The following is a 26036-nucleotide window of genomic DNA, read 5'->3' as shown; positions in this document are numbered from 1 at the left end:
CTTACAGATGATCATGAATATTGTTCATTTAYACACTATCTTTCAGGCTGTGAGCCCAAAACAATTTGCAAGGGTATGAGAATCTAAACTCATAGCTGGGAGGTGTGTCATTTACAATTAAGSAGACGAATCCTGGAGGTATGAATGGGCCGTAGTCCCATCTTCCCTCCAGCCAGGGATCATCAACTGGAGCTAGAGTCTCTGTGAAGAGGGTGGAGGAAGGAAAAATCCTTCTGCCACAGTCCTGGCAGATACATGTGCACCCTGCTTTTGCTCTTTACATGGCACAAATACTTCTTTCCACTTTAAGTTACATTGCAAAGGTTAATGGTTGGACCCAATAATCTCTGAGGTCTTTTCCAGCTTTAACAATTTTATGATCCTATGAAATGCAAATAAATAGAAGTTACATTAAAATAGAGAATCATAATTTTATAGAAAAATTATTTTTGCTGACATACAAAATTAATTTTAAAAGTACAGGATTATTTTCCACCTTGTGACATTCTGGGTTTTACAAAGGGAGTGGTGTATTTTTTCATGTTTATTCTGTTGTACCGCATCCTAAAAGTAACCAGTAGAACCTGAATGCTAGACAATAGATCTTGTTACCCAGAGGGAAAGCAGCACTACCAGTCTTTTCTGGGAAGGCTTCCTGGAGCYTTGATGTCACTTTCTACTAGAATCCAGTCACTAGGATGAAGATGAGCACGCCTCTTTTCCATGCTGAATTTCTGCTGTTGTAAAATGTTTTTCCTCTTGACAAAATCCCATTTTGACAGATCAAGGCCATGGTGTAGTAGACCCTACGTATACGATCAATGCGATATTTAAAGCAGCTCTTAAAGACCCAMAAATTATATGACAAGGATTATCATGATTTCCCATTCAAATTTCATGAATGTTCTCAACAGTATTAGCATACATTCCAAATCTTGCCTAGTTTGGTATGATGTTTTTGGTTAAYGTCATCGATATCTAGAACTCAGGTGTTACACTAACAAATGGCCTGTTGAGCAGAATGCTCTACAACCTAAATTAACTCTACTTTGTTAACTGCCTCCTGCTCTCCACTGAAAGAAGTAGTCAAGATTATAAAAAAAATTAATTTTAGGGAAAAATCACCTGGGTAAGTATTCGTGGGGACAAAGATCACTGAAGAAACTGTTTYGCCCTTTCCCTTGTAAAGGAGAAGTTTAGAATTATGAGAAAAAACTTTATCATCTAGATTCCTATGAAACATCTCTTATACTCCAGTCTGCAGTTAAAACCAGGTTATTTATGTCAAAATTTGCCAACTACTAATAATCAATAAGGTAAACAGGTATTAAGAGAGTGCTACCAAGAGAATTTCTACTTAAAGCAGAGGCACCTAATGATGGCTTTGTTCCTTCTTCCCAGAGCTAAAATGCTTTAAATATTCCGGAGCATATTAATTCTGCTCTATAAAACTTCTTTCTACAAGCCATTGCTCCAGTTATGAGTCCTGAATGAGAAGATTCAGTCCTGAATGGGAAAATTCAACCACACAGCTGTGAATGGAAGAGGGACTGAAACACGGCCCAGGCTGTGAAAAACACTGAAAACCCCTGACTTTGTAGATCAATATCAATCAATGCCCTGCAAAGTACATCATAAATCTGGAAGTGCAAGAGAGTTAACCCTGAGGTAACACACCTTAAGTTCTAAAATATTTCACAAACCTTAGAATAATCTCAGGAGGCCTTTGATCCAATTTCATCCTCTGGGGATGTTCTAACAATTATTGGAATATAGTGGTTTTCCAGACACATCTCCTCTTCAAAACAGATTTAAAAAAAAAAAAAATACTTGTGTGAGTATGTGACATGTTTTGACTTAATAATCCTCTTCTGGGAGATAAAATTTAACCTGAAGGAATAGGTTTCGATCTAGAAGGAGAACATTTTATTTTGGCTTTGGACAATGGAATTTCTCTTAACGAGCCAAGATTTGTCCTTCAGCAAATATAGAATATTCAAATATAGATTCAGCTTTTGTAAGTTATTGATAATAAATGTTGAATACTGACAGACTCTCCAGTGCAAAGCACTCAGGACCTGTTCATTTATTTAGTATTGTATAGGATTTTACTTGTCCAAYTGAACCAATATGCAACTGCCATAAATTGTCTGTACATGGAGGAAAGCCAACCTGTGTCTACCAGGCAGGCATTCCAGTTTATGGGTACTGCCCCCAGTTGCCTTATTGCCTGCTTTCTGGACAGATAYAAGGCTTGATAGTACTCTTTAAGAAGTCATCAAAAAATGCAATACCCATTCTGCTGATTCTTGTATGTGGTAACATTCACAGCCTGATATGTGTAGATACCAATTCATTTCAGGGTTAAAAATTGAAAGTGCATGTCACTGTAGGACTGGTCCATTGCATGGTGAACCTAGGAAATGAGCTGCTTGGCCATGAGGGTGAAACAGATGTTGCTTTTCTAAAAATAAGGACGCAAAGACTGGGAGAAGCTTTATGGTTCCAGAGGAAGTTTTTGAAAGCTTGGAAAATTTGGGATGACCTTTTCCCTTTCTGGGAAATAAGGCCACACTAGTGAACCACAGCTAGTGGTTTGTTCTTACTGCCCTGACACAAACCTGGCTCAGCAGCAGGGAGATGTAAGGCCACAGGAGMTGTGGGAGAGGACTGGGCTGCCTCTTCAGGCACCCTATACTGCTCAAACATCTTCACTATCTCCCTTGCCAGAGGCGAAATTCCAGGGAATCTTGCCAGGGAAGAAAACCCCCTCTGGCATCCCTGGCTACCCCCCACATGCATGACTGGTTCTGACTGGGTGAGACAATTGGAAAACTGGGTATCTGCTCCAATAGACTTTCATCCAGAAACATGATGATGAACTAGAAATTATACCATCTTTAGTGCACTGATGCGCTTCCCTGGAGACCTACCATCAGGTCAGCCACAGGATAGGAAACTGTGTGAGATTAACAAGTGTTTCCTTGTGAAGATCTGCTTGAATTGAACTCAGCATGGTCCCCACAAATGAGTTGCTGCTCTTCAAATTCCTCCTGAAAGCAACAGGTGAATTGCATTCTAAATACAGTATAAGCTCTTATGCCTTAAAAGCAACAACAAACCAGTGTTTAATAGTGKTTTTGATGCTGCTCACAACAAATAGCTTGTGAATGCATTTTGCAAAACATTCCAGGGTGGGAATTGTGACAGAAGAGGGCACGTCTTTTGTGAAAGCAGAGGGTTTCCATTTAATGCGGTCTTGAATCCATGTGACATTGTGCTGTGCATATATAGGAGTGTAGTTTCCACTTTCTTCTGCCCTCATGGGAGCTGGRGGAAAGATCTGTTTCATGCCTGGAGGTCCAGACCTCCAGTTTCCCAAGGAGAAAGCATGCCTACAACAGGCACGTTTCCTTCCATATCCAAGCCAATTTCTTTGTTGCAGACTGCCCGCTCACTGCTGCGCTCCTGAGATGGAGTACCCTGCTTCATAAATCAGTATGGCAGTGTACAGCAGCAYGTCACATTTAAGTCATTCCAACACCACAGCATTCACCTTTGCTTTACAGCTTTATTCACGGTGATGGAAATATTTATTCCCACAATAGTATATAGATTTTCTTTTTTTTTAAGTGAAAAGTTCTGCCTAACCATTAAAAGGTTTTCCCATTGCTACTTATTTCTTAGTGTTTGTCGATGGAAGAACCACATGGCAGACACTGCAGATCTTCCCATGCACTTCAGTTCCCAAAAAAATATGTGTGCAAAGAAACAAAAACCAAAAAACCAAAAGTACTGGCAATTTTTGTCTGGCTCTTTTGCTGGCCTTTACAGACTGACTTTACTGCTCTGTTACTGAGACTCTGGACCCACATTGCAACCAAACCAAGCTTACTGCTGGATTGAGGCAGGGAGCAGGCGGCTGGGAAATTCAAACTGTACTGATGTCTCTCACCTTTGGACCTACAACTGCACTCAACAGGGGAGTACACCTCCYCTGTACCTAAGGGTTAGAAGACACTGCATTGTGGGTTATAAAAGCACTATTATGGTTTACATTACTATGCAGCTTGGAAAACACCTATTGATCATATTTGTTGGGGGGTGTTCAGGCTGCTGATATGAAGCATGTCAGCTTTGTGGCCCCATAACAGCAAAATGGATCATCCTGTAAGTTTGAAGGAGCCCAGCACCTGAGTCCTAAGACTGTTCCCATCCCTAAATACAGCACACACAGCCCCTTATGTGTAACACTGGAGACCGTTTGCAGCACACAACTGTATAATTTATTTTTATGGCACAGATTGCATCAAATGAAAATTGTACAACTTAATGTTTCCCGGTGTTTTACTCAAAAAAGTCGATTTTTCATCATCTTTACTAGTTGGCACTAATACTAATTACAATAGCAAATGACCATTAAAATAATTATTCCGTTATCAAATGAAAAACATCGAAGCACAAGTAAGCGATTAAAGCGGGAATCTCGGGAACACATGCTCAGCTCAACTAATCCTATTTCGATTAATCTTGATTAAAAAGGATTTTTTCGTTACTTGGGTGTGAAGCTGCTCATCGTACAGAAATGACTAATTAAACAGGACGGGCGTTTTGTACACACAGCAGGTGCCCACGGASGCGCCCCCTTTCCCTGCCGTGACCGAGCCCGGGCAGGGGTCGCGGCACGGCCACCGCCCTCAGCAGCGCCACGGCGACACCGTCAACCCTCACGGTGACTCCCTCACGGCACCGCCCTCACGGCGACTCCGCCCCCGAGCGCGGGCCCGCGGCGCGCCGGGCGCACTGCGGCTGCGCGGGGAAGCGGCGCGCGCTGCACGCCCCCCGCCGCCGCCAATGGCGCCCGCACAAAGTGACCTTGGCCGCGCCCCGCCCCTTCCGCTGCCCGGCCCCGCCGCGCCTGCGCACAGTCCGCCCAACCCGCCCGCCCCTCGGCCCGAGCGCGGCACCGCAGCGGTGAGAGTCCCGCCACCCGCGCCATCCGAGTCCATCGCCCTCCCTGCGCGCCGCACCCTCACCCTCTCCCTCTCTCCGCAGAGACGCCGAATCGTGAGCCCCGGGACGCCGCCCGCTAAGATGTTCGCTTGCGCCAAGCTCGCCACCTCGCCCTCCCTGGTGAGTGGGGGTGCGCGGGGGGCTTCTGCCTCTCCTCACCGTCTCCGTCCCTGTCAGCGGCGGGGTCGGTGACGGCCGCGGGATGACCTTGGGTTGAGCGGGCCTTGGAGGCCCCTGGCAGCRCCCTGGGACGAGCCGGTACCGAGAGCCAAGAGGGGTGGGGGTTCGGGCAGACTGCGGCAGGGCCGCATTCTCCTTCCCGCCTCCTTGGCGGGGCCGGGGCCGTGTGCCAAGGTGAGGGGCGTTCGCACATGAGCGCCGGAGGAGGGGGAGGTTAGCGCAGCCAGCAGCTCCTGGGCCTGCTGCCCTCTTGTTCCTCGCTGTAGGTCAAACTCCAGCCTGTTGCTTGTCATGTGCAAGGCCGAGATTTTTTGCCCTTGCAGAGTCAAGAGGCTGTCCTGCATGAAAAAGCTCTCTCTGGCCTGCACAAGGTCTCATTTTGCATGGTGCAGGCCCAGGCTTCGCCTGCAGGAAGAGCTTTGTGCGAGAGTCGATATGACCTTAGACTGCTCGGAGCCCAAGGACACATGCAGGCCGCTTGTGAAAAAAGGATTCATTCATTTTTGCCTCGCTAAATTTAAAAGTCCAGGTTACATCTGTGCACTTAACAACTTTGAAATTCATTTGGATGCCTTTTATTTATTCGTTTATAAATGTATATCACTGTCTACTGGTCTGTTGGCCTTTTTTGTYGCTGTTTTGCTGCATTTTATGTCAGCATAATGCATGTATATGTTCACTGAATTATGTAGGTATTTTGCAGTAATATTTCCTGAAAATGGTGCGTTCAGATTGCRTGGCAGTGCTTGCTTCTGTGTTGTACAGAGATTGCTGTCTTAAAAGGAAGACAAATGGCTTATAGTAGCTAATAGTCTTATAATCTTACAGACKGTTGTATGGAATAGCTGTGATCAAATGTTTCTTTTTTTATAGTTTTTTCCCTCCTCTTACAGATCCGTGCTGGATCAAGAGTCTTGTACAGACCAATTTCGGCRTCTGTGTTGTCTAGGCCAGAGGTCAAGAATGGAGAGGTACCTTATAAACAAAATTCTGTATCTTCCTAAATTACCTGGTGAGCCTAAATGTCCTAAACCTAGAGTTCACTTGTACTAACTCAAATGCTTATAGTGTGAAACTTGCTTTAAATCAAACCCCTAATAATACTTGTTGCTATCTTGCTGTTTCCCCTGAGAAGTCTTTCACATTTAAAGTTGATGCTTTCAGGTGGAACAGGTAACACTATGAAGTTTTTAACTCTTATAATCTCATCACTTTGAAGAAGAACTAGACAACTATTAGTTGGATCTAATACAACTTATAGCTGCCTAATAACACTGTCAAATGGTCTTCTGTCTGAATATAATGCTTTTTCATGTTTTGTTTTCTTAGGGCAACTCAACAGTTAACGGGGCCCAAAATACTGTCTCCCGACTAGCACTTAGAGAATTCCAGACTAGTGCTATCAGCAGGGACATTGACACTGCTGCCAAATTTATTGGTGCTGGTGCAGCCACAGTAGGTGTGGCTGGTTCTGGTGCTGGTATTGGAACAGTCTTCGGTAGTCTAATCATTGGTTATGCCAGGTAATTAATCTCTCTCTTTAAAAACTCCTGAATTGTATGTGGGTGTATCTTGAGACAGCTGAGCTGTAGAAAGGATAATGGCGCTGTAAGAAATCTGTTAATGATTACTGTTACTGATAAACATGGTTGAACTGAATGATAATGTAACTGTACCATATTCATCAGAATGGCTCTCTTGTTAAGGTCAGAACTTTGTACACACTTCCTGGAGGAGAGCCATGAAAGAAATTGCATCATTAGACTTGATTGGTCTTTTGGTCACTGAAGTCCAGTGTTTCAGCATTTGGTTCCAGAACTGAATTAAAAATCCAGCCTGGATCTTTTCACATGTAAGGGGAAAAGTCCTAAGAAAAGCAGTATGAGAACTGGTAATAAGGAACKWGAGTCTCTATGCTTTAGTTTTCATAGTCAGGATTGTTGTTTAGAAATTTGCTTTTCTAACACATTCATCTTTGCATCKCAGAATATGCAGTTACTTTAGCAAATGAATTATCATTCCTTCTAGAATGAGTGTGAAGATTTTGTAGTAGGGATGAACTTAAAGATAATTTTACAACTTTGTTGTAATAGAAATAGTTCGCATGGCATCATGGAAGAGAAGAACTGGTACAGCCATAAAAACGGTTTCATGTTCTTCRTTACTTTTTCAAACAGCTAAGTCTTCTTAATAAGGATTATTAAGCTCTATTGAAGACAAGGAAGGTCACTTTCCACATAAACAATTGTTTTCAGTACAAAATTAATATATCAGGTTTTGAATTTGGCATGAACACRTCAAAAAGAGGATGTAGAACATTGCTTCATAGTTTATGTTGGAGATTTTTTTCTTCTCACTTCTTGAGAGTATATTCATTGCATTTTCACAATAAGCTGCTGCATATTTCCTTTTTTWTGTTGTTTTTTTCTACTTTTTAAATGGCTTCAGTTCCTGTATTTGTCTTGAGAACTGCTTAAAGCATCATACACATGGAATTCCTTGGAGTATAGTTACCATGTCACCGATGTGAAATTTCTAAAGCATAGTGCTCATAGTTTCTGCATGGGAGGATGTAGGGAAGTCAAATTCAAAAGTTATATGAGTTAGTCACAAAAAAGTGTGCTCATATGGAAAACCCTTACACTGTCTGCATAACCGAAATTTAGTCTTAATTGCCAACTCATCTTCAGTGAAATCCTTACAAAAAATTGCTTGGATTTATTGGATTTTCCTGTTACCGAATCTATAGCAAGGAAGTATGAGCTTAAACTTTATGAAAAACATCTTAATTATAAAGATTAAAAGGTCTTACACCTTCTCTTTCTTTTAGAAATCCTTCTCTGAAGCAGCAGCTGTTCTCATATGCTATCCTGGGATTCGCCCTGTCTGAAGCTATGGGTCTCTTCTGTCTGATGGTGGCTTTCTTGATCCTATTTGCCATGTGAATAGAGATCTGGCTGTAATATTGGCATTGGAATGTAACTGCATTTTATGGGACTCCCAAAATGTTGGTGTCATGGAAATTGATGCTATTTCCAAAGTCATTTCATTAAAGATAACAACTTTAACTGTCGACCTGTTGCCTGCATTTATTGTCTTTCTCACTAGGGTATCTGAAAGATGGCATTTTGTCATTCAGTCCTCACAGATGACTCCTGATAATGACATAATGGATAAAACTCTTACTGTCAAACATTTTATTTATTAAAATTAATGTGACATATCTTTGAAAGATCAAAGGATGCAGAGATTAAGTGTGAAAGGCTGTACTGCTGGCCTTGTTTCCTCCCTTGAGTTTTAAACTTCCAGAGCTGTTTTTCTACACAATTTGTTTTTTTCCAAGSTAGCTGACACATAGTCCTGGCACCTCTTGATAGAAGGAGCTGAACACAAATCCATGGAAGTGATAGGAAACTTCATATCAGTTTTCAAGTACACTAGCTATTTTGGTTACCGATTTTTCCACTTGGATCTGACCAGTGACCATTGAGCTAAATTAACAACTTCTTCAGTATGGTCCGACGCGTTTAGTTGTGACACCTTGACATATTACATACAGTTACTGCATTTTTGGCATTACCTAATTAAATGAGAGAGCTTCCAGCTTYCTAATTTTGTAGTCAGCCTTGCATTGTACATTCTTGTAAGAGCTTTAGGATTGAAGCATTTTTGTTAAAAAAAATAGCTGCAGTATCTAGCTTTGTTCCTCATAGTATCTGTCTTGCAGCAATCTAAATGTATTTATGGTATCATCTAAAGTTGGAGCTAAATACAGTGTGCAACTATACTAACCTGTTGGGGGGTTTAATAGCACCTCAAACTTTATTCAGAATAAACCTTATTGACAAATACAAGCTGAACTTGTACGAATTTGATCCAGGCTTGGTAAATGTTTTGTCATCTTGCTTTTAAGTAATTACTGAATTAAATATAGGAAACTTTAGGCTGCCTATCCTGGAGGAAGTGGAGAAATGATTAGTGACTCTTAGATAAGTGCAAAGTGTGTGTAAGATTTAATTTTTAATCTGAATTTAAAAGTACCAAGTGGATACTCGAASAGATAAGGTTTAGTGGACTTTAGCTCATTTTAGTTTATGGTAGACTTTGCAGTGTTAAGAGTTGAATGAAATGATCTTAAAGGTCTAAAAGACCTTTCCTTAAAGGTGTTTCCCAACCTCAGTAACTGTAGAGTTTGTGTAGCCTAACTTGAATCTAGCATAAGAAATAACTTTCCCCACATGTTCTTCTTAGAAAACAGTAATCTCCAATGCAGAGAATATTCTTTCATACATGTGGAATTCAGAGTGTAAAATATGTAGAATCTCTAAATTAGTAGCTCTAGAACAATATTAGTAGTGTCTTACATGATGAGATCAGGAAGTGGGGGTTTTGAGGAGTGAAAGGTAGGAGGTGATGCATATTGCAGGTATCTTCCTTGTGGCCTATGCTCCTGCACTGTTGATTTTAGTGACTACTACCCATTCTTAGAAGCTATTGATTTGCAGAGCTGACAGTGCATTTGTCCTGGTTGGAAGGTATTCTAGACTCTAAAGCTCATCTGTGCACTGCTGTCCTGGTAGGTAATGACCTTTGTTCTCTGCTTTCAGTACAGCAGAGATCGCTGCAGGCATCTGAGGTAGCAATCTGTATTTCCTAAAATCATGGACAGTCTAGTGGACTAGCTTAATTCAAGCTTCAGATTTCCATATCACTGGCATTTGGCCAAACAGGCATCTTGGTCAAGTCCAGCTCCAACTCTGTTAATTATACTAAGGAAGTTGCATATAAAATGTTTCTGCTGAGTTGTAATTGTATTCGGTGTAGGCAGAAGACTCCATAACTTCAGTAAGAAAGCCACCTGTGTCACGAGTTACTTGAACCAGGTTTGAATAATGATTTCTGGATTTACATCCTATCTGATATGCATTACCCTGTCAACGTGAACCCTTTTTCTTATGATCAGCTGTGCCTGAAAGGCAGTGGACATCTTGGGTTTTCCTGTGTATGGATGTGAAGGTTGTTTTAGTAGTATCTCCCCAAGCTTATTACTTTGGTCTTAGACTGGTGAGCATAGGCCAAACTCAAGCAAAGTGGCTGTTTGGTTATACCAGTCATGAAAGAATCAGATCTGGGTTTTACAGATGAAGATTAATGAAGGAATTTCAAAACATGGCAACAAATTTTCACACAGAAGATTATCCTTATAAGACAATAAGGGGCTCAGAGTTAATGAGTGATGGGCAGATACTGAGAGGCCAACTATTGCAAGGCACATGGAATCCCTTTGCAGTAGACCTTAGCTGGTCAATTTGAGTGGTCTGACAGAGAGTACAGAGAGTACTCTCAGTTTTCCTAAAATGCTCACAAAAGTGACAGCTATAAATGCGTAAAAGACTTTTTTTTTCCTTACCAAAAAAACCTAACCTAGCTTCTTTGATCTTCTCTGCAAGAGAAAACCTCCTGTAGATCAGGGAAAYGAAACTCAAGTTTCATGAGGTGGTACTGGAGGCTTCACTTCCCTGAAAGCTTTTTCAGTTTCTACRGACATAGGCCACGCTGAATTTACAGAGGGCCAGCTCATGAAAATTCAGATCGTAGTTTCACCAGATTGAAGGACTTTTCATGTTTAGTTTTTGAAGATGAAGCCAGCTAAAGCAAAGATCTTCATTGTTTCTGAATAACTTGTGTCTGCTGTCCCCATAGATCAGACAACGCACCACCTCTGCAACAGCCCTGTTATTCTAATGGATAATGATGTAAATATTGAAGTTAATTACGTTCTTAAAATATTGCTCCAGGTAAAAGTGATTAATCCCTTGCTGCAAGTAAAAGTTAACATCCTGCTGCTGTTTTTCCCTTTTCCTGCTTTCCTTCTGATTTTTGCATCAACATCAGATCGAAGAAAGGCACTTGCTATTTAGTTTTTTAGTCCAGGCTTGAGACTGCTCCTGTTATGTAATGGTGAAGCTAAACTATCAAAAAATTCTTCTTTCCAATAGAGCTCTTAGTTGCTTTCTGAAGAAAAAAATAAGATTTCTATTCCTCTCTTCTGCACTTAACATTGAGTCCTTGCAACATGCTATGTTAAAGAATAATTCCACCTTTAAGTAAACAGTGTAGTTTTACACAGTGCTTATCCTACCATTCTTAAAGGACTGTGTAAAGTGATGTACAATGCTCACCAAAACAATATACAAGAGATTAAACATACCATATTGTCTTGTGCAAGTTCAGGGAAACTCAGACAAAACTGGAGCTAAAATGAATATTACTTTTTAGACGTACTTTGTTGTTACGGCGTCATACTCAGATTAGTATCAGAACAAGACCAATTGATACACATGCAGAGAATTAAAGCTGCATGTGTGACTCAGAGCACATACTAGCTAAACAGTCTTGTCATGTAGCGTTATGCTACCTTTTTAATGAATCCAAAAGGCTTTTAGTTTTTCCTATGCAAAATACAGGCGTTTTGTATTCTATTTGTATTCTGTATACAGGCCTGTTTGTATTCTACTCCGCTGTAGCGTTTTTGATACATTAAGGTGAATGTTTAGCACAACCATGGCTTCAGGTACACACCTCGCTCCTGCCCTAAGTGGAGGTGTGCTGAGAGATGGGAAATCTCGCCAGTACAAGACTTTGGAACGCTGATTTTTCCAAAAGTTGGATGTGACAAGCCCATGAAGACATGCCGCTAAGCGAAGCCTTGCAGGGATTTAGTCTCCGTGCTGCCTGCTGTGCTCCCCTGGCAGCAGCTGCCGGCCCTCCTGCAGGTCCCGCCGCAGAGGATGGGCAGGTCAAGAGCTSCCATCCGCCACTGCCGCACAAATCCCGCTGCACCACACGAGCTATACGGGCCGTGCGGAGCATGGCAGAGGCGCTGCCGGCCGTGGCCGCGGATCGCTCAGCCCACCCGCATTCCCGTCGGGAGCAGGCAATGGCAATGGCAATGGCAATGGCAATGGCAATGGCAATGGCAATGGCAATGGCAATGGCCGCGCCCGGCACCGCCCCCGCCCCGCCCGCTTCCCGTGACCGCCCCGCCCCCGCAGCGGTGTCAGCGCCGCTCTCGCGAGAGAAGACGGAAGCCCGCGGGGGACCCGGCCTTTAATGTGCGGTGCGGCCGCTTTCCGGGTGAGTTTGTAAACACGGCCCGGCCCGGCTCGGCCCGGCGCGGCGGCTCCTCCTCCCTCCGTGCTGCGGCGGCGCCGGGCGGGCGGGGAGGCCGGGGGCGGCGGGTTGGGAGCGGCACGGCGCGGCGGTAGGCGGGGGATGCCCGGGAGGCAGTAACATGGCGCCGCTGCTCCTTTCCGCGGCAGCCCCCTCCCCCAGCGCGGCCTGCGGCTCCCGCCGCCCCTAGAGCGGGGCGGGGCGGCCCGGCCGGCGCCGCGGACGCCGGTACCCGCCCGGAGGTAGGGCCTGGCGGGCGGCCCGGGACGCGGGGCGGCGAGGGGAGGGGGTGGCTGAAGGGGGCTCCAGCGCATCCGGGAGCGAGGTGGCCCCCGGGGGCATCGCCGGGACCTGCCCTGGGCCCGGCCCGCGGCGTGGAGGGCGGGAGGAGGGGGCGGTCAGGCCTCGCCTTTCCGCTTCTTTGCTCCAAGGAGGCCTTCGTCTGCATCCATCTTCGTCTCTGGAAGGAGAACTTGCTCCGTGCCGCTGCTGCTGCGGAGGGTGGCGAGAAGGGTACGGGTGTGGGGGCTGTTGGGCGGGGGGTAAAAACAGCCTTTCTGCACCAGAGGAAGGTGTTGGCCTGCCCAGGGTCTGGCCATGGAGCTGAACCTCCTGCACCAGTTGCCTCATTTACTTTGCTTGTTATTGAGCATTGTGCCTCTCGAGTTGTCTAATAAAAGGTCTCTGAAGCTTTCACGTGGAAAAACATGTCACAGACCCTCAGTCAGTGATTGCTGCACGGTGTTTTAGGCACAAATGTTTTATGCCACGATGCAACCTCGTGTTTAGAATTGGAGGATATGTCTGCTGCCATGTTGCTTCTGAAGTCTTACTCATTCTACAGCCTTTTTGCATCCCTGTTCTTGAAGGGAGGTCCATCCTCTGGTTATGCACTCCTTGTCCCTCGTTTGCTTTTCGTTTAGTTTCTTTCTCCTAGGTATTTTTATCTTCCAACAATGATGCTGTCACCTGTTTCCTTGCACTGAAATAAGAAATTTGCATAAGCTGAACATTCTGAATCATCCCCTACTTTCTAAATAGTGACCACGAACATGGCTAATATGTATTTATTTACCACGTTTTAAAACAGTGTTTTTGTTTTCATTTTGACATATTCCRCTCATGGCAGTGAATGTCATATCTCCGCCTCTTGTTTAGCCTAAAGTCATATAAGGGTATATGAAAATAAATGTTCTGAAGTTCATGTCATAAGACTGCTAGGTCTGTGTTAGATGCTAAATTCAGCACTAGCTGAAAGGATGAGRACCAGTCCTTGTGGTTCTGATCTTCCACAGGTGTTCTAAATGGGATTTCTTCAGCCATCCTCTGAAACAGGTTGTCTGTTAATGGAGATCCAGTTGCAGACAATTTCAGAGGACAAACAGTAGTCCAGTTTGGCATTCACATGAATTAACTCCAATGTGTTTATAATTCTGCACTCCAAAAACAAAACCATCAAGTTGTCTTGTTAGAAAACAGTATTTTTTTTCAGGGATTGGTTGTTACATAATGCTTCAAAASAATTGCCAAATAATAAGAGACCTTAGTGTGTACATAGAGTGAAGCAGCTCTTTAAAAAATCCATTGRGATTTTTTGTTTTAATACTGACATTGCATGCTAATGCTTAATCAAGTAGTTGACTGATCTTCACAATGTAGTTAATATTTCTATCCTGACTTGAATTCTAGAAATGTGATTATGTTTGGTATGTCTTTTTCCAGAAACTTCTAGACTATGCAGTATCTCACATAAGGTGCTTTCAGATCTTAAATTTCATCATACATACTTTTATTAATAATTCTGGTTTTCATGCTGCTTTTCTTTTGTGACCACATTGAACAACATGATCTGTGGTATTATTCTGATTCTTGTTTCATTAAATTTTGAATGTGCTTAGTGCTAAAAATTCCTTTTACTATTGAATAGATTCCAAKTTGCCATTGTTCTGTGTAACTGAATTATATTTATTTCACATATAATGTGCACTCTAAGGAGGCATTGGATATAGGTAGTGACAGAAATATTAGTCAGTATTTCATAGTTGTGCAATAAATGRTTTTTTCACATTTATGCTGTACTGTTTTCAACTTTGTTCAGTGTCAATTTCAGTTCAGCCTGAGAAGTTTTCCATTAGCTTCCCATCAGATAAGAGCTTCTCCTCAGCAATGTATTCCAAGCAATATATTATATTTACTTTTCTAGGTAAATCCAGTGGTCATTTAAGTAAGTGTTTACTGGAAAGAAGATGATAATTTTGTTTCAATGAGCAAGAGGAATCAAGTAGTGGGATATTTCACATATTTAAAAATTTTTGAAATCAAATTCTTAATTCTATTTTAGACTTCAGGCATGCAATCTAAGAAAATGTAAAAGGGAAGTAACTTTTTGTTAAGCTTTTTTTAAAAATTGGTTGAAACTAGTGTAGAAAAATTAGGTTGGCTTTCTAATATTTGTTGGGTTGAAGATGTTCATACCTACATAAATGAGCTGGAGAAAGTAAGCCCTAATATCTCAGTAAGCAAATTGTGTAAAGATGGGAGGAATATTAACCCCTCTGTATTTATTTCCTGAGGTTCTTTGACTTTTTACTTACCTACAARAGCTGTATTCACACAGCCTGAATTTTTAGTAAATTAAAGAAAGATCAGGGTGTCTCTGAAAAACACTTAAGCCAGAGGGTTGAATTAGAAGCCCTCATGTTCAGCCGACAGGAAGTGTTAGGCGTAAGGACCATTCTTGATGCCATTAGTGCTCTGTTTACCAGAAATGTATCTTGTGGAAGAACCCTCTCCGGCAACTGGAGGAACTTAATTGCTTTGTTTCTATGTATGTGACTATGTGTCCAACTGGCTTAAAGTTCTTGTTGGAACTTTGGTCAGTCATCCTTACTTGTATCTTTTCTTCTTGTCCAGATGTTCTGCTCTATAGAATTTAGACAAACCATGGAATGTATGGAATGTAGACGTCAGATATAAGCAATTAATTAATAATATCAGCAAAAAGTGCCTGACATTGGACTCTTTAAAAGAAAAAAACTGAGCATTATTGAGCTAGCAGCATAGTGTGAAGAAGTAGCTCCTATCTTCCTGTTTGCCAGCTATTGCTATTTACAAACTTTAGATATTCTGGACTATTCCCTATAGTTTTCCTGAAGAATCTACTAGGCTACTTCCTGGCTATCCCGCTTTCATTATGGGGAGGAATGTTCTAATTTTTCAAGTTTTATCTCCTCCATTTCCTATATTGTTCAGTTTTGTGTTTTAGGAATGCCAAATTTGACTATGTTTCACAAATTCAGAAGTGATRTGACTGACTGTAAGTGTCCTGTAATGGTGCAGCATTAATTACACCGCTTTTGCTTCACCTTTCTTCTTTTGCTTTACAGGAAACAGAAAATATAACCGTTTCAGTCCCTCCAGGTAGGTAGAGCAAYGGGTTTTTTCCTTTAAAATACAAGTGACTATTTTCACATTTATGTCACCTCTTGTTAAGTGGTGTATTCTACCTACTAACTTCTGCTTTTTACTGAAATCGTAACTTGCAAATCTACTTCTATAGAARACTATGGAAATAAAGATAGACTCAAATGTGGGAAGTTATTGAAATTCATTATATTAATGCTRTATGCAAGTTTTGAAAATATAAAGGTGCCATGTTCATTTTGATTTTTGTGGATATTTGTTTGCTTGATTGAGAAAGCCATCTCTTAATTGTGGTGCTTAAATTTAGAAAACAAATARCGACCTTCCCCTGTCCAATCTAAAGAAGCAAGTCTTTTAGAAGTCTTGTAAGGAGCTAAGCAAATTCAKTGCTTCAGGTAATCATTAAGAGAATGTTACTCATTACTGTGGCAAGTATGTTCAGATCACTTTTCTTAGAATAAGTGTGTACTCTAAGTAGAACTCTTAAAAGGTGATAAAACTGAAAAATTTTGACCTGGTTCTTTTGTGCTTCAGTTTCCTGTTATAAAATGAAGTTTTAAAGTAAAGTCTTGTGTTACTTGAAGTAGTTAYATGCTATGATGAGATGAACTGGAAAGTTTAGTAAGAGTTAATAATTCTGTATACAGTAAGGCTTTGTGTCTTGCAGTAAAAGGGGGCACAATCCCAGATCCAATGTAATGAATAAAAGGAAATGTAGACTAGACATGATCGGTCTTGAGGAAATGCAAACATCCGTAGGAAAATACATTACTGGTGCTGTAACATAAGCATTTTGTGATGTTTGGACTCAGAGGAGATTTGATGCAAATGGATTACTATAATTCTTACTTGTTTTGATGGCCTGATACAGTTTTTGTCCAACTTMCATTWTTTTCAAACCAGAAGGTACAGATGTTTCTTGACCTGGAGCCACATGGAAGYGGTCAGTGTAGCTGCAAGGCTTGGKTAYRCTTCTCATGTAAGCTGAGGAGATAAATCAGCTCCTGCAGACTGACAGATTGTCCTCTGTGTACTGTCCAGTTTAGGAGGGTGACACACTTGTGCCAGCATGCATCTCTTCTTGCATGTTGGCTRGAAGAAGTATGCTGTCCTTCAAAATTTTTAAGGTTTTTGCTKGTTTGTGGGGTTATGTGGGTTCATAGTTGTCTTTTCTGTGTTCAGTTCTGGGAGTTTTCTTCCATGCTGTTTATGTCAGCCCTGATGTTACAGGAGGGCAATCTCTGTATTGCTGCAGTGCTTAAAATAAATAATCATAGCACAGCCTGTGAGCAGTTCTGTGCATGGAGGTCTTTTTGCACACACTTGCTTTCTACAGCTGAAGCAGAGGCTTTAGCAGTAAGTCTGGTGAGTCTTTACTAGGTATGTGTGAAGAACTATTTTTCTTAGCAAATTTGTAAAAGTTTTTGCAAGGACTGTTGATCTGTGTACATTTTAAACAGCTGCTTCAATGTTGATTAGAAAAATTATGAAATTTTTCTTGTTGTCAATTGTRTTTGCCATGCTCCTGTATGTAGGTAATTAAAGAGAAAACAGAAGAAYCTTTACCAGTAAAATAAGCCGACAAGACATGGCTTAAGTCAGTGTATGATTCTATTCTTTGTAAAATTGTCTGCAGAAAGGTATTTTGGAAACAAGCCTCAGACTATGTAGTAATAGTTTCCACGAARTGTACCCAAGGTGTTTAATTAAAATCTTGTGGAAATATGCAGATAATTATTGAAGCTATTTTTGTAGCACATTTAGATAAATATTAATGTGACATTTTATAGACATTTTTATTTTTTAAATAAGTACACTGCCTTAARTATTAGTGACTTACAAACCAATTTTTATTTCTTTGTATTATATGTACTTTRAAGATGGATATATACTTATTTGTGTAGTTGACTGTACTATTTACATTTTAAACATSATAGAAGAGGCTTTCTATATTTTAAATAGGCATGATATGAATGTATTTTACTTTTGTGTTGAAAGTACAGAGCAAGCACCAAAAAAGTGAGATTATTTTCCGATTTTAGTACTGAAGTTGACTGTACCACCAAGATTATTTTGAGTTTTTCCTGTGTTCAGCTCTGAGACTGTTACTCTGTGACTGGAATTCTACATATGGATTTCTTTATGCTACTGAAAGGAATATAGGGTTGGAAGCTTACAGAAGAAAGTTGCAGTTCAGTGGAGTGTAGTCAGAATCATTTCACTGAGAATGTTCATTTTATCTGAAGAGATGAGTTAAGGCTGGAGTTTCATATTGGATTCCTTCAGGAACCATCTTTTTTTTCTATGGGACAAGGTGTTAGCTGTTGTCTAGGTAACAGTCCAGGGTGTCTGTAATTCCCCTCAAGTGACAGGGTTATCACTTTATGTATTATATTTCTCATTTGGCCAGGTGAGTAACATTTTTGTCAAGATGGCATCTTGCTATTTTTGTTTTCAGGGSAAAGGTGTTTTCTGAATTCTTCTTTCATGCGGTGATATTCTCACTTTGAGCAGTCTCCARCAGAGACTCTTTTGAAATTAGAGTGGCAATTACAAACAATTACAAAAGTGTTTTCTGAAAATTTGCCTTCTCTGTGTTAGTTTTGTTATGCCTGTCAGGCAACATGGGATCCAGAAGGAAAAGAGGAGGCAGATTGGTGTTTATTTTGTAGCAGCAACAGATTTTTGACCATGCAGAGTCCTCTTAAGGTGTAAGGACATTCCCCAAGTTTGGATTGTCTATTATGGTTGTTCACCTTTGTTCCTAGCTATGATATCTTTATGATATGCTTTAAATTTCAGAGCTATCTTGAATTGCTCAGAATTTCATCCACTCAAATTTTGAATTTCTGTGAAGGTAGAGATTCCACAGCCCCAGTTGGCAACCTGTTCCAGTGTTCAGTAGTCCTCACTGTGGRTTGTTTTCTTTAATTTTGTGTTTTTCTCTTCCCCTGCACTTGCTCTTAACTTTCTTAGTGTGTGTTGTGGATGTTGCATTTTATCCTTTTATTATACTCTACCTAAAATCTGGATCTGACTTCTTCATCAGCAAGTAGATCCTTCTTTAGCACTCCTTGTCCATTCTGAGCAAACTTTGCATCCTGGTGTTCCTCTTGTTATGTAATAGTCCAGCATCTGTTTTGATGGGGCCTCARATGTTTCTTCTCCAGTTAGTCAGCTGTCTTGAGGGGCTCAACCCTGGCTGTGGCACTTCAGCTGTAATCTTAGAGTGCCAGATAAAGGAGAATAATCARTTCCCTTCATCTCATTGTTGCGCCTTTGCTAATTCATCCCAGCAGCCTCTTGTCTTTCAGTGCTGCAAGTTGACACGATGCTGAATCATATTGGGTTTGTTGCTCACCAGGAGTTACAGGTTCTGCCCCAAAGCTTCTTTGCAGCCATTTGCCCCTYGGCCTCCACTATTGCGTGGAGCTACTTTGTTCCAGATGCAAGCCTTGCATTTGTCTTTGTAATAGGTGAATATAATTCTTACCAATTTGGCTGCACTAATGAATGTGAGCCCTTTGTTTTCTCATCCTGTCAGATCCAGATTCTGTTTAGATTTATAATGTGCAAGGTCTTACTTGGAATTTGAGTGAATTACTTTTTCTTTTAGGTGCAAAAATTGTAGTGATTCAACATAATTTTTTTTCCTCATATCTTATCCGGAATCTCTTTGCAAGGGATTACCTCACAAAATTCCATGTGACCTGCAGTCAAATAATGTTACAAAGATCAGGAAATGAATTTATCTCCAAMTTTTTTCCAGTAAGTTTGCCAGAAGGATAGTGCTGCTTTTCTTTTTCACAAGGATTGATTTTTAACTTGTATATCAAGCATTCAAAATTCATAGGCTTCACAAACCAAAACATGGAAGCAGATAACAACTTCGCATGCAAATAAGAGCTTTGGTAATATTCCTTTAAAAGAGAAGATKAGCAGACTTAAAAATTTGATCTTTACATCTTCTCACCTATGAAAAATACTAACAGCACGGATGGAGAAGATTTTTATAGCTAAAACTGCATTTCTCAGACTGACAACAAGGTATAGTAATAGAGTGGAAAAGATATCCTGCATGCACTTTGGTTAAACAAAATCTTCATCCTTTGGATAGAAGAAACAACAAACCAGGMTTGTTTCTTACACCATCAGACATATCCATATGTGCACGCTGGCATGTGGTGGCATATGTAGCCATTATATAACTGTATGGTGCCCTATGATTACAGGTTTAAATGAAGTAATTCCTCTTGAGAGCTAAACGAGACTAACTGTTAGTTTGAGCTTGCATTTAAAAAAGATTGTTGCACGGCTGTAGACGCATAATAAGCTTACGGGYTAGTTGTCCGTTGAAGTTCCACATGTTGTAAGGATAGAGTCCTAAAGCTTCATTGATAATGACCTTATTTCTTACCCTGAAGCCTTAGTCATGAGTATTCAGACTTGCCTGTAACCTTGCTAATATTCCTTTTTAGTTAAAGTAGTGAGTTCACAGATTGAACAGTTCAAAAAATACTTCATTCCTTCAGAAACTTGAGTCAGGTTGCGAACTCTTTGCAGAGAACAGCAGAACAGTCTTCATTCCTGATTTGCTTTGGCATCCTTCCTTTGGGATGTAAATGTTTCCCTGAGCTGTCAGTGCCAAAGACTCTAAAGTTTCTGGCAGCCATTCATCTGTTCTTGACTTCTGATCTCAGCTCAGTATCCTCATTCTTTTAAACACATATATATATGGAAGTGACAGTTTAGAATCTCCTCCATGCCATGTTTTTCYTTCTTTGCTGTTTGGTGTATATTAGCAAGGACAGTGGGATCGCCTCCTCCTTGAAGGAATATCCAAAYGTCTATACAGTAGTTTCTTACTGTACAGGTACATCCAGAAGAATCAGATACTGTGTTCCCTACAGATCTCTGAGGTTTTAAGTCTGAAATTATTTGTTTATGCTTGCTTGATATGCCTTGTGTCTAGTGCCCAGGTGTGTACCAGAAGCATRCATTCCTAGGATGGTTAGAGAATTTGAGAATCCCTGCAACTCTACATGACCAGCATGCTGGGGGAGAGATGGATTTATTCTGTCTATGATCTTTAATCATAAAGACATCTTTATTCATCTTTATTTGCTTCATCTAAGCTAAATAGTGTTCAGAACTAACATTGWTAGTTCTCCATACAAATACTTACTTAAAGATGAATGTATTTCCTCCAGGGTAAAGCCACAGATGCCACAACTAATTAGATCATATATTGAAGTAAAGCATTTATTTGAAAAACTGTTGTGTTTCATGGGTGAATAGTGGACGTTTTCTCATTTGTTTTCAGAAAATCATCCATTATTACATTTTTAGCATGTATAGTAATTAATACCTTCTTTTAGTTACAGTTCCTTGCCATGAAAAGGAGGATATGATAGTTTGCCCTATGAAACAGGTTTATATGTGAAATCTGGCAGGTATGTGTACTAGTATGTAGGGTGAGTATGCAAAACAGCACCAAATATAATTAATATCTTTTTTCTTAAGTACTTTTGGCCTGTCAATAATACAGTAGCTGAAACATCACTAAAGGACATGTTTTTGTAATTTGTAACAGTTTGCACAAAGGGCTATATGCCAACTTATCTCTAAAAATGAGTTTTAAATAAAGATTGTGAAAATACTRAGGAGTCAGCACTTTTTCTTCATTTGTTGACATTATAACCTTGCTTAGTATTGTCTGCTGTTTTGATCTTTTCTTAATTGTGAGAATTGGATCATTATTACTATGTATTTGATTTCAGTGACAAGTTGTTCTTAGTATGTTTTCAGATACTTTTTGCAATTATTCACGTTACATATGAACACTTGGATTTCTGATCAAGATGTGTGTTCAGAAATTACTATGTTGGRTTTTGTTTCTTAGAAGGTACAGACAGAGCTTGAAATCCATACTCTGAGTCATGGGTATTTAGAATATCAGGGTAGTAAAAAGGCCAGAAATTCTTACAGAATATTAAAATAACCTATGGATGTTGATGTATTGGTAATATATTGTGATATTTGTAAAATTTGTTCCATTCTAATTTTAATACAGGTAGCACAACGACCTGTGGAATATGAGTGATGACAAACCCTTTTTATGTACTGCCCCTGGATGTGGCCAGGTAATGGTCTGAATTGAAGTTATTAGCATTGATCAAATAAAACAGTGAAATGTGGTTTTGGGGATTGAAGAGAAGTGGCTTATGATAATTGCTGGGAAGTATGTATGTTTTTCTGAAGAGCAAGTATTTGTAGCATGTTATGTGTTTATCCAAAATGTTATCTGCAGAAGAAAAAACTAATTAAATTATCCTTTCTGTGCTGAAAACAATTTTGTTAGCCCTTTACTTGCTTTCATTAGAAAAATAATCAAGAAACAACCTAATTTGTATCAGGTCACCTGTATTTTCTAGGATATTTCAGTGTTGGTGGGGAACTCATTGTGAAGGTTGCTTGTCACTCATCTTCATGGCTATGATGACTGCAAATATTTAATATCTTAAGTTTGTTTTATGTATGTTTTTGTGTATAGGAAGATTTTAACTATGCATGCCACAAAATAGATTTCAATTCCTTTTGCAGTTTAATGCATTCTAGTACATAGCATTTGTACCTGTAGAGGTGAATATAAGCAGAAAAGTAAAAATATTAGAGTTGTTTTAGTAGACAGTTGCTTAAAAGGAAGCTGTCTTAACACTTTTATTTAGTAACCTGAAAATAAGTAAATCTGCATTATCTGCTGCATGAGATGGACATCCCTGCTTCCCTTGTGTAGAATTAATTTCATAAGCTGATTTTTTTAATAATATAATAGCTGCTGCCTTTATATAGAATTGATTTCTTRATATGTTTTTCATTATAGTAGTGCACTTCCATTTATTTGGAATTTGAATTCAAAATGCTCTCATTTTTATTCTGAAAACTTAGTTTTTCTGATGAATGACAACATTAATGTTGGATTAAGGTAGTCTTCTGTATTTAAAGCAGAAGAGGACTAAGATTTCTTGTTAAGTCTGGTGTGTTTAGAGACATCAAAAGTAACAGAAGAGGACTGCTTTCTCATAAGCAACATGTTTGTCCCCATCCTGTTTGAATTTCATTGCTGTGTGAACTGTCAGAAGTGTTTTGGTAACTAAATCTCATAAAAGACACATCAGGGGTCTMCAGCAGTCTGTGATTCCAGGGAAGGTGGAGGAGAGAAGTTCGTGTCCCAGAAAATGGGCAAGGCTTCTCCAGATGCCAGCTTCGTACTGTACAATACAGAGAGGGAGTCAGGATCTGGGCATCCCCTTCCCTCTGGAAGAGCTTGTCCTTAGTGAGGACAGAAAAATACACTTAAGTCTTTTAGCATGGTAGAACATGTAAGTTTCTGGCTTTTGCTGTATACAGAGATAGAGCTGGGAATTTGGAACCCCAGGCAATGGAGTTCTAAGGAAAGAAAAATCCCTTGCCTGTTTCACCCTACCACAGTGACATTGTATTTTTATTTCCCCTCACAGTTCCATACGTACATGTCRTTTCTCATGAAACGTTTTGAATTGCTGTACTGTGAGGTTAATTCAWCTGATGTATGGCTTTCTGAGAGGTGATTCTTAGTGTGTGTCTGTTATAAAAAAAAATATATGTGGAGTGACTTTAATTACTGAGGCATAACCAAAMATATAATTTGGGGCTCAAATGTTCACTAAGAAAAGTAACAATTTCAGTGTTTTGTGTAAAATGTGTTCTTTTTTGGAAAGCTGCGTCTTGGGAAACATTTTCTCTTACTCTGTCAGTTGAAACACTAACTTCACCCACAATTACAGATACATAGCAAATTAGTGGAAATAAACAAACAGTGAAAGTGAGAATATCTCTTTTATAGTACCTAGTTTGTCTGCTTACTGCTTTTTGAAAGATGACATTGGAGAAAATATGCACATAACAACCATACCTTTGAAAACTTGAGAGATTTTTGAAGTGCTGGTAAGTTTAGTTAATTCTCAGCATTTYGGTTGTCTGACATTGCTCTAGTGTTCCCCATTCTATCTGCCCCTTGTTTTAGGTAGTGAATGGTCAGGAGCAAGAGCTATAGTGTATTTTATCTTTACACTGTTAAATGCAGTGAAAGTTGTGATTACAGATCAGTTCTCATTATGATGARTAAATAATCAAGTAGTGGTAATCAATTATTAGACATTGTCAAGATTCATTAACAGCACATGGCTGTTTGCTGGTGGTTGATGGAAGCTGCAGCACTGTGAAATGTTATCTTGGACTTTGACTTTTAATTAATGCTGGTACTTACACTGCCATTTCCCTGGTATCATATTTAGTTACTGTGAGCATCATTTGAATTTTGTAGTATTTCTGCTTGGGGTTATTGACTAAGGAACAAGATATATCTACCTAAGAGGGATGTCTTTTGACATAGTCATGATAGTTWTACGTGTTGTGAAAATTGCTTTCTGTGGAATGGCATTTGCTGTGCTCACACTCCGAATTACAACTGTGTCTTCAAACTTTCTGTTTCAGCGTTTTACCAATGAGGATCATTTGGCTGTCCATAAGCATAAACATGAGATGACACTGAAATTTGGCCCGGCTCGTAATGATAGTGTCATTGTGGCTGGTTAGTATATACTTTTATTAACTTTGTTCACTCTTCGGCTGATATGGGCATATGTTTTATGCATTTTCTGTACTTAATGCATAGATTTATGTTGAGAGAATGATACATTTTCTTTACTATACTTGTCTGCAGTGTGTGCTTAGGCAGTGTTTTCTTACATAATTCGTGTCAGAATTTGAAGCCAGTATTCTTGTCTGTAAGTTACTTTTATTTGGATCTGATATATAATCTAAATAATTTTAAATTATCAATATTTAAATAATTGATTAAATTATGTAAGCATTTGGTAAGAACATGTTAATAAATGCTGTGCCTAAGARGACCTGTAGCTAAATTAAACTATTTTAGTTTTAGTTTTGCATTGTTACTTGTTTCTTAAATTTTAAAATACGTAGTATCTTTTACGTATCATGGTGATATTAGAAGAATTAATCAATAATTATTCTTCAGATAGGATGATAGAAGAAAGATCAAATCTTTTTATTTAGCTTAATTTCAAAATACTATATTTCCATCTCTGAATTCATGTTATACCCTTGGTGGTTATAACTTTTGTCCAGGATCAGAACTAATCACCAATGGGTGATTGATTGCATTATAAATTTGAGAGTTTTTGAATGAAGATAGCATGTGCTAAGTATGCTGAAGTTACAGTCAATCTGGGATTTTTCCACTGGTGGAGCAGCCTGAATGAACTTCACGAGACTTTCAGACATTTTGTGAGGGTTTTTTTTTTTTTTCCCTTGCAAGTGGCTAATTTGTTAGGATGAACTGACCAAAAAAAAATATTGCTCTTAAACTAGCAGTACCAAATTTTAAAATTCKTAWTGCTTCTTTAAAATTCTTAGTGTTYCTTGTCAATTACATAAGAAGAGAGACTATGATTATTGAAATAATCAGATGTTAGAAAATKAAACTGTGGCAGCCTTCTGTCTCTGTGCAGCCACATTCCAATGTAGGAACTGTTGTGAACCCCCAGTTACATTAATAAGTCCACACAATCTTACTTTACAGTATTTTAAATGCAGGTCACTTTGTGGCAAATGGGGTTAATTTTGACGTGATAATAACAATGAAATAAGGCAAATTCATATACTAGCAGAAATTTTATATAAAGACATTCTGAAACCACTTCATGGAGTAGTCACTCAGATGCCACAARTCTTGGGATTCCAGCTTGGTATAGAGGCATCATAGGAGTCAATATGATYTTGTGTACAGTCACACTTTGCTTTCCTTTGGAAGTTCATGCACTTGGAATTAATCACTGCTCTTGTCAAATTATACAAAGACAGAAGCAAACTGGCTTTGAACTGTGCACTTTTCTCATTTGTTTTTAATTAAAAGCCTTCATGTAGTCCTTATCTTTATTTGAAAATAGAGCCTGCTTGCTCATTGAAATGTTCTGCTATGCTTTTGGCAATAGCTCTCTGTGTTTCATGGGCACAGAAGAAATGCTTGATTCCCTCCCAAAATTGTCAGGGGCTTGGTGGTTTGCAGGCTGCAGTTGCTTGTCTCCAGCAGGTGGAGTTGGCCTGCTGACTGCCTTCCTGCAGGGTGAAACCCGAGGGTTCCCTGTTTCCTCGTCTCTTTCTGTCTGTGTGTTCTGAAAAAT

At 39.8% G+C, this 26036-nt stretch overlaps 2 protein-coding genes across 7 annotated transcripts in view; both read left to right on the top strand.

The window, feature by feature from the left end:
* The first annotated feature begins 4894 nt into the window (after positions 1-4894).
* Positions 4895-8266, top strand: ATP5MC3 (ATP synthase membrane subunit c locus 3). Of its 2 annotated transcripts, XR_008965190.1 has the most exons (6): positions 4895-4974; positions 5056-5133; positions 6087-6164; positions 6523-6716; positions 6900-7045; positions 8024-8088. XR_008965190.1 is itself a non-coding variant. In XM_057363693.1 (5 exons), the coding sequence occupies exons 2-5, from the start codon at positions 5095-5097 to the stop codon at positions 8136-8138; spliced, it is 426 nt and encodes a 141-aa protein (XP_057219676.1). In that variant the 5' UTR covers positions 4895-4974; positions 5056-5094; the 3' UTR covers positions 8139-8266. The 2 variants fall into 2 exon arrangements, 1 of the variants encoding a protein (XP_057219676.1); XM_057363693.1 differs by lacking the exon at positions 6900-7045 and having other exon boundaries at positions 8024-8266.
* A 3999-nt stretch (positions 8267-12265) lies between these two features.
* ATF2 (activating transcription factor 2) overlaps positions 12266-26036 on the top strand; it is a 44817-nt gene continuing 31046 nt past the window's right edge. Inside the window, exons 1-5 of one of the 5 annotated variants that reach the window (XM_057363692.1) lie at positions 12266-12330; positions 15753-15786; positions 21168-21242; positions 21863-21932; positions 24325-24421. In XM_057363692.1, the coding sequence (XP_057219675.1) occupies positions 21885-21932; positions 24325-24421 (145 nt within the window). In that variant the 5' untranslated portion in view covers positions 12266-12330; positions 15753-15786; positions 21168-21242; positions 21863-21884. Of the gene's footprint in view, positions 12331-12395; positions 12609-12661; positions 12880-15752; positions 15787-19489; positions 19558-21167; positions 21243-21862; positions 21933-24324; positions 24422-26036 lie in introns of those variants that run through there. The other 4 variants (XM_057363688.1, XM_057363690.1, XM_057363689.1 and 1 more) reach the window with 4 other exon arrangements.

The sequence above is a fragment of the Malurus melanocephalus genome, unplaced genomic scaffold (genome assembly GCF_030028575.1).
Source record: "Malurus melanocephalus ecotype Western Australia unplaced genomic scaffold, MMel_1.1 scaffold_30, whole genome shotgun sequence".
Classification (NCBI taxonomy): domain Eukaryota; kingdom Metazoa; phylum Chordata; class Aves; order Passeriformes; family Maluridae; genus Malurus; species Malurus melanocephalus.
The sequence above is the reverse complement of the archived record's forward strand: the minus strand, read 5'-3'. Positions and strand labels throughout refer to the sequence as shown.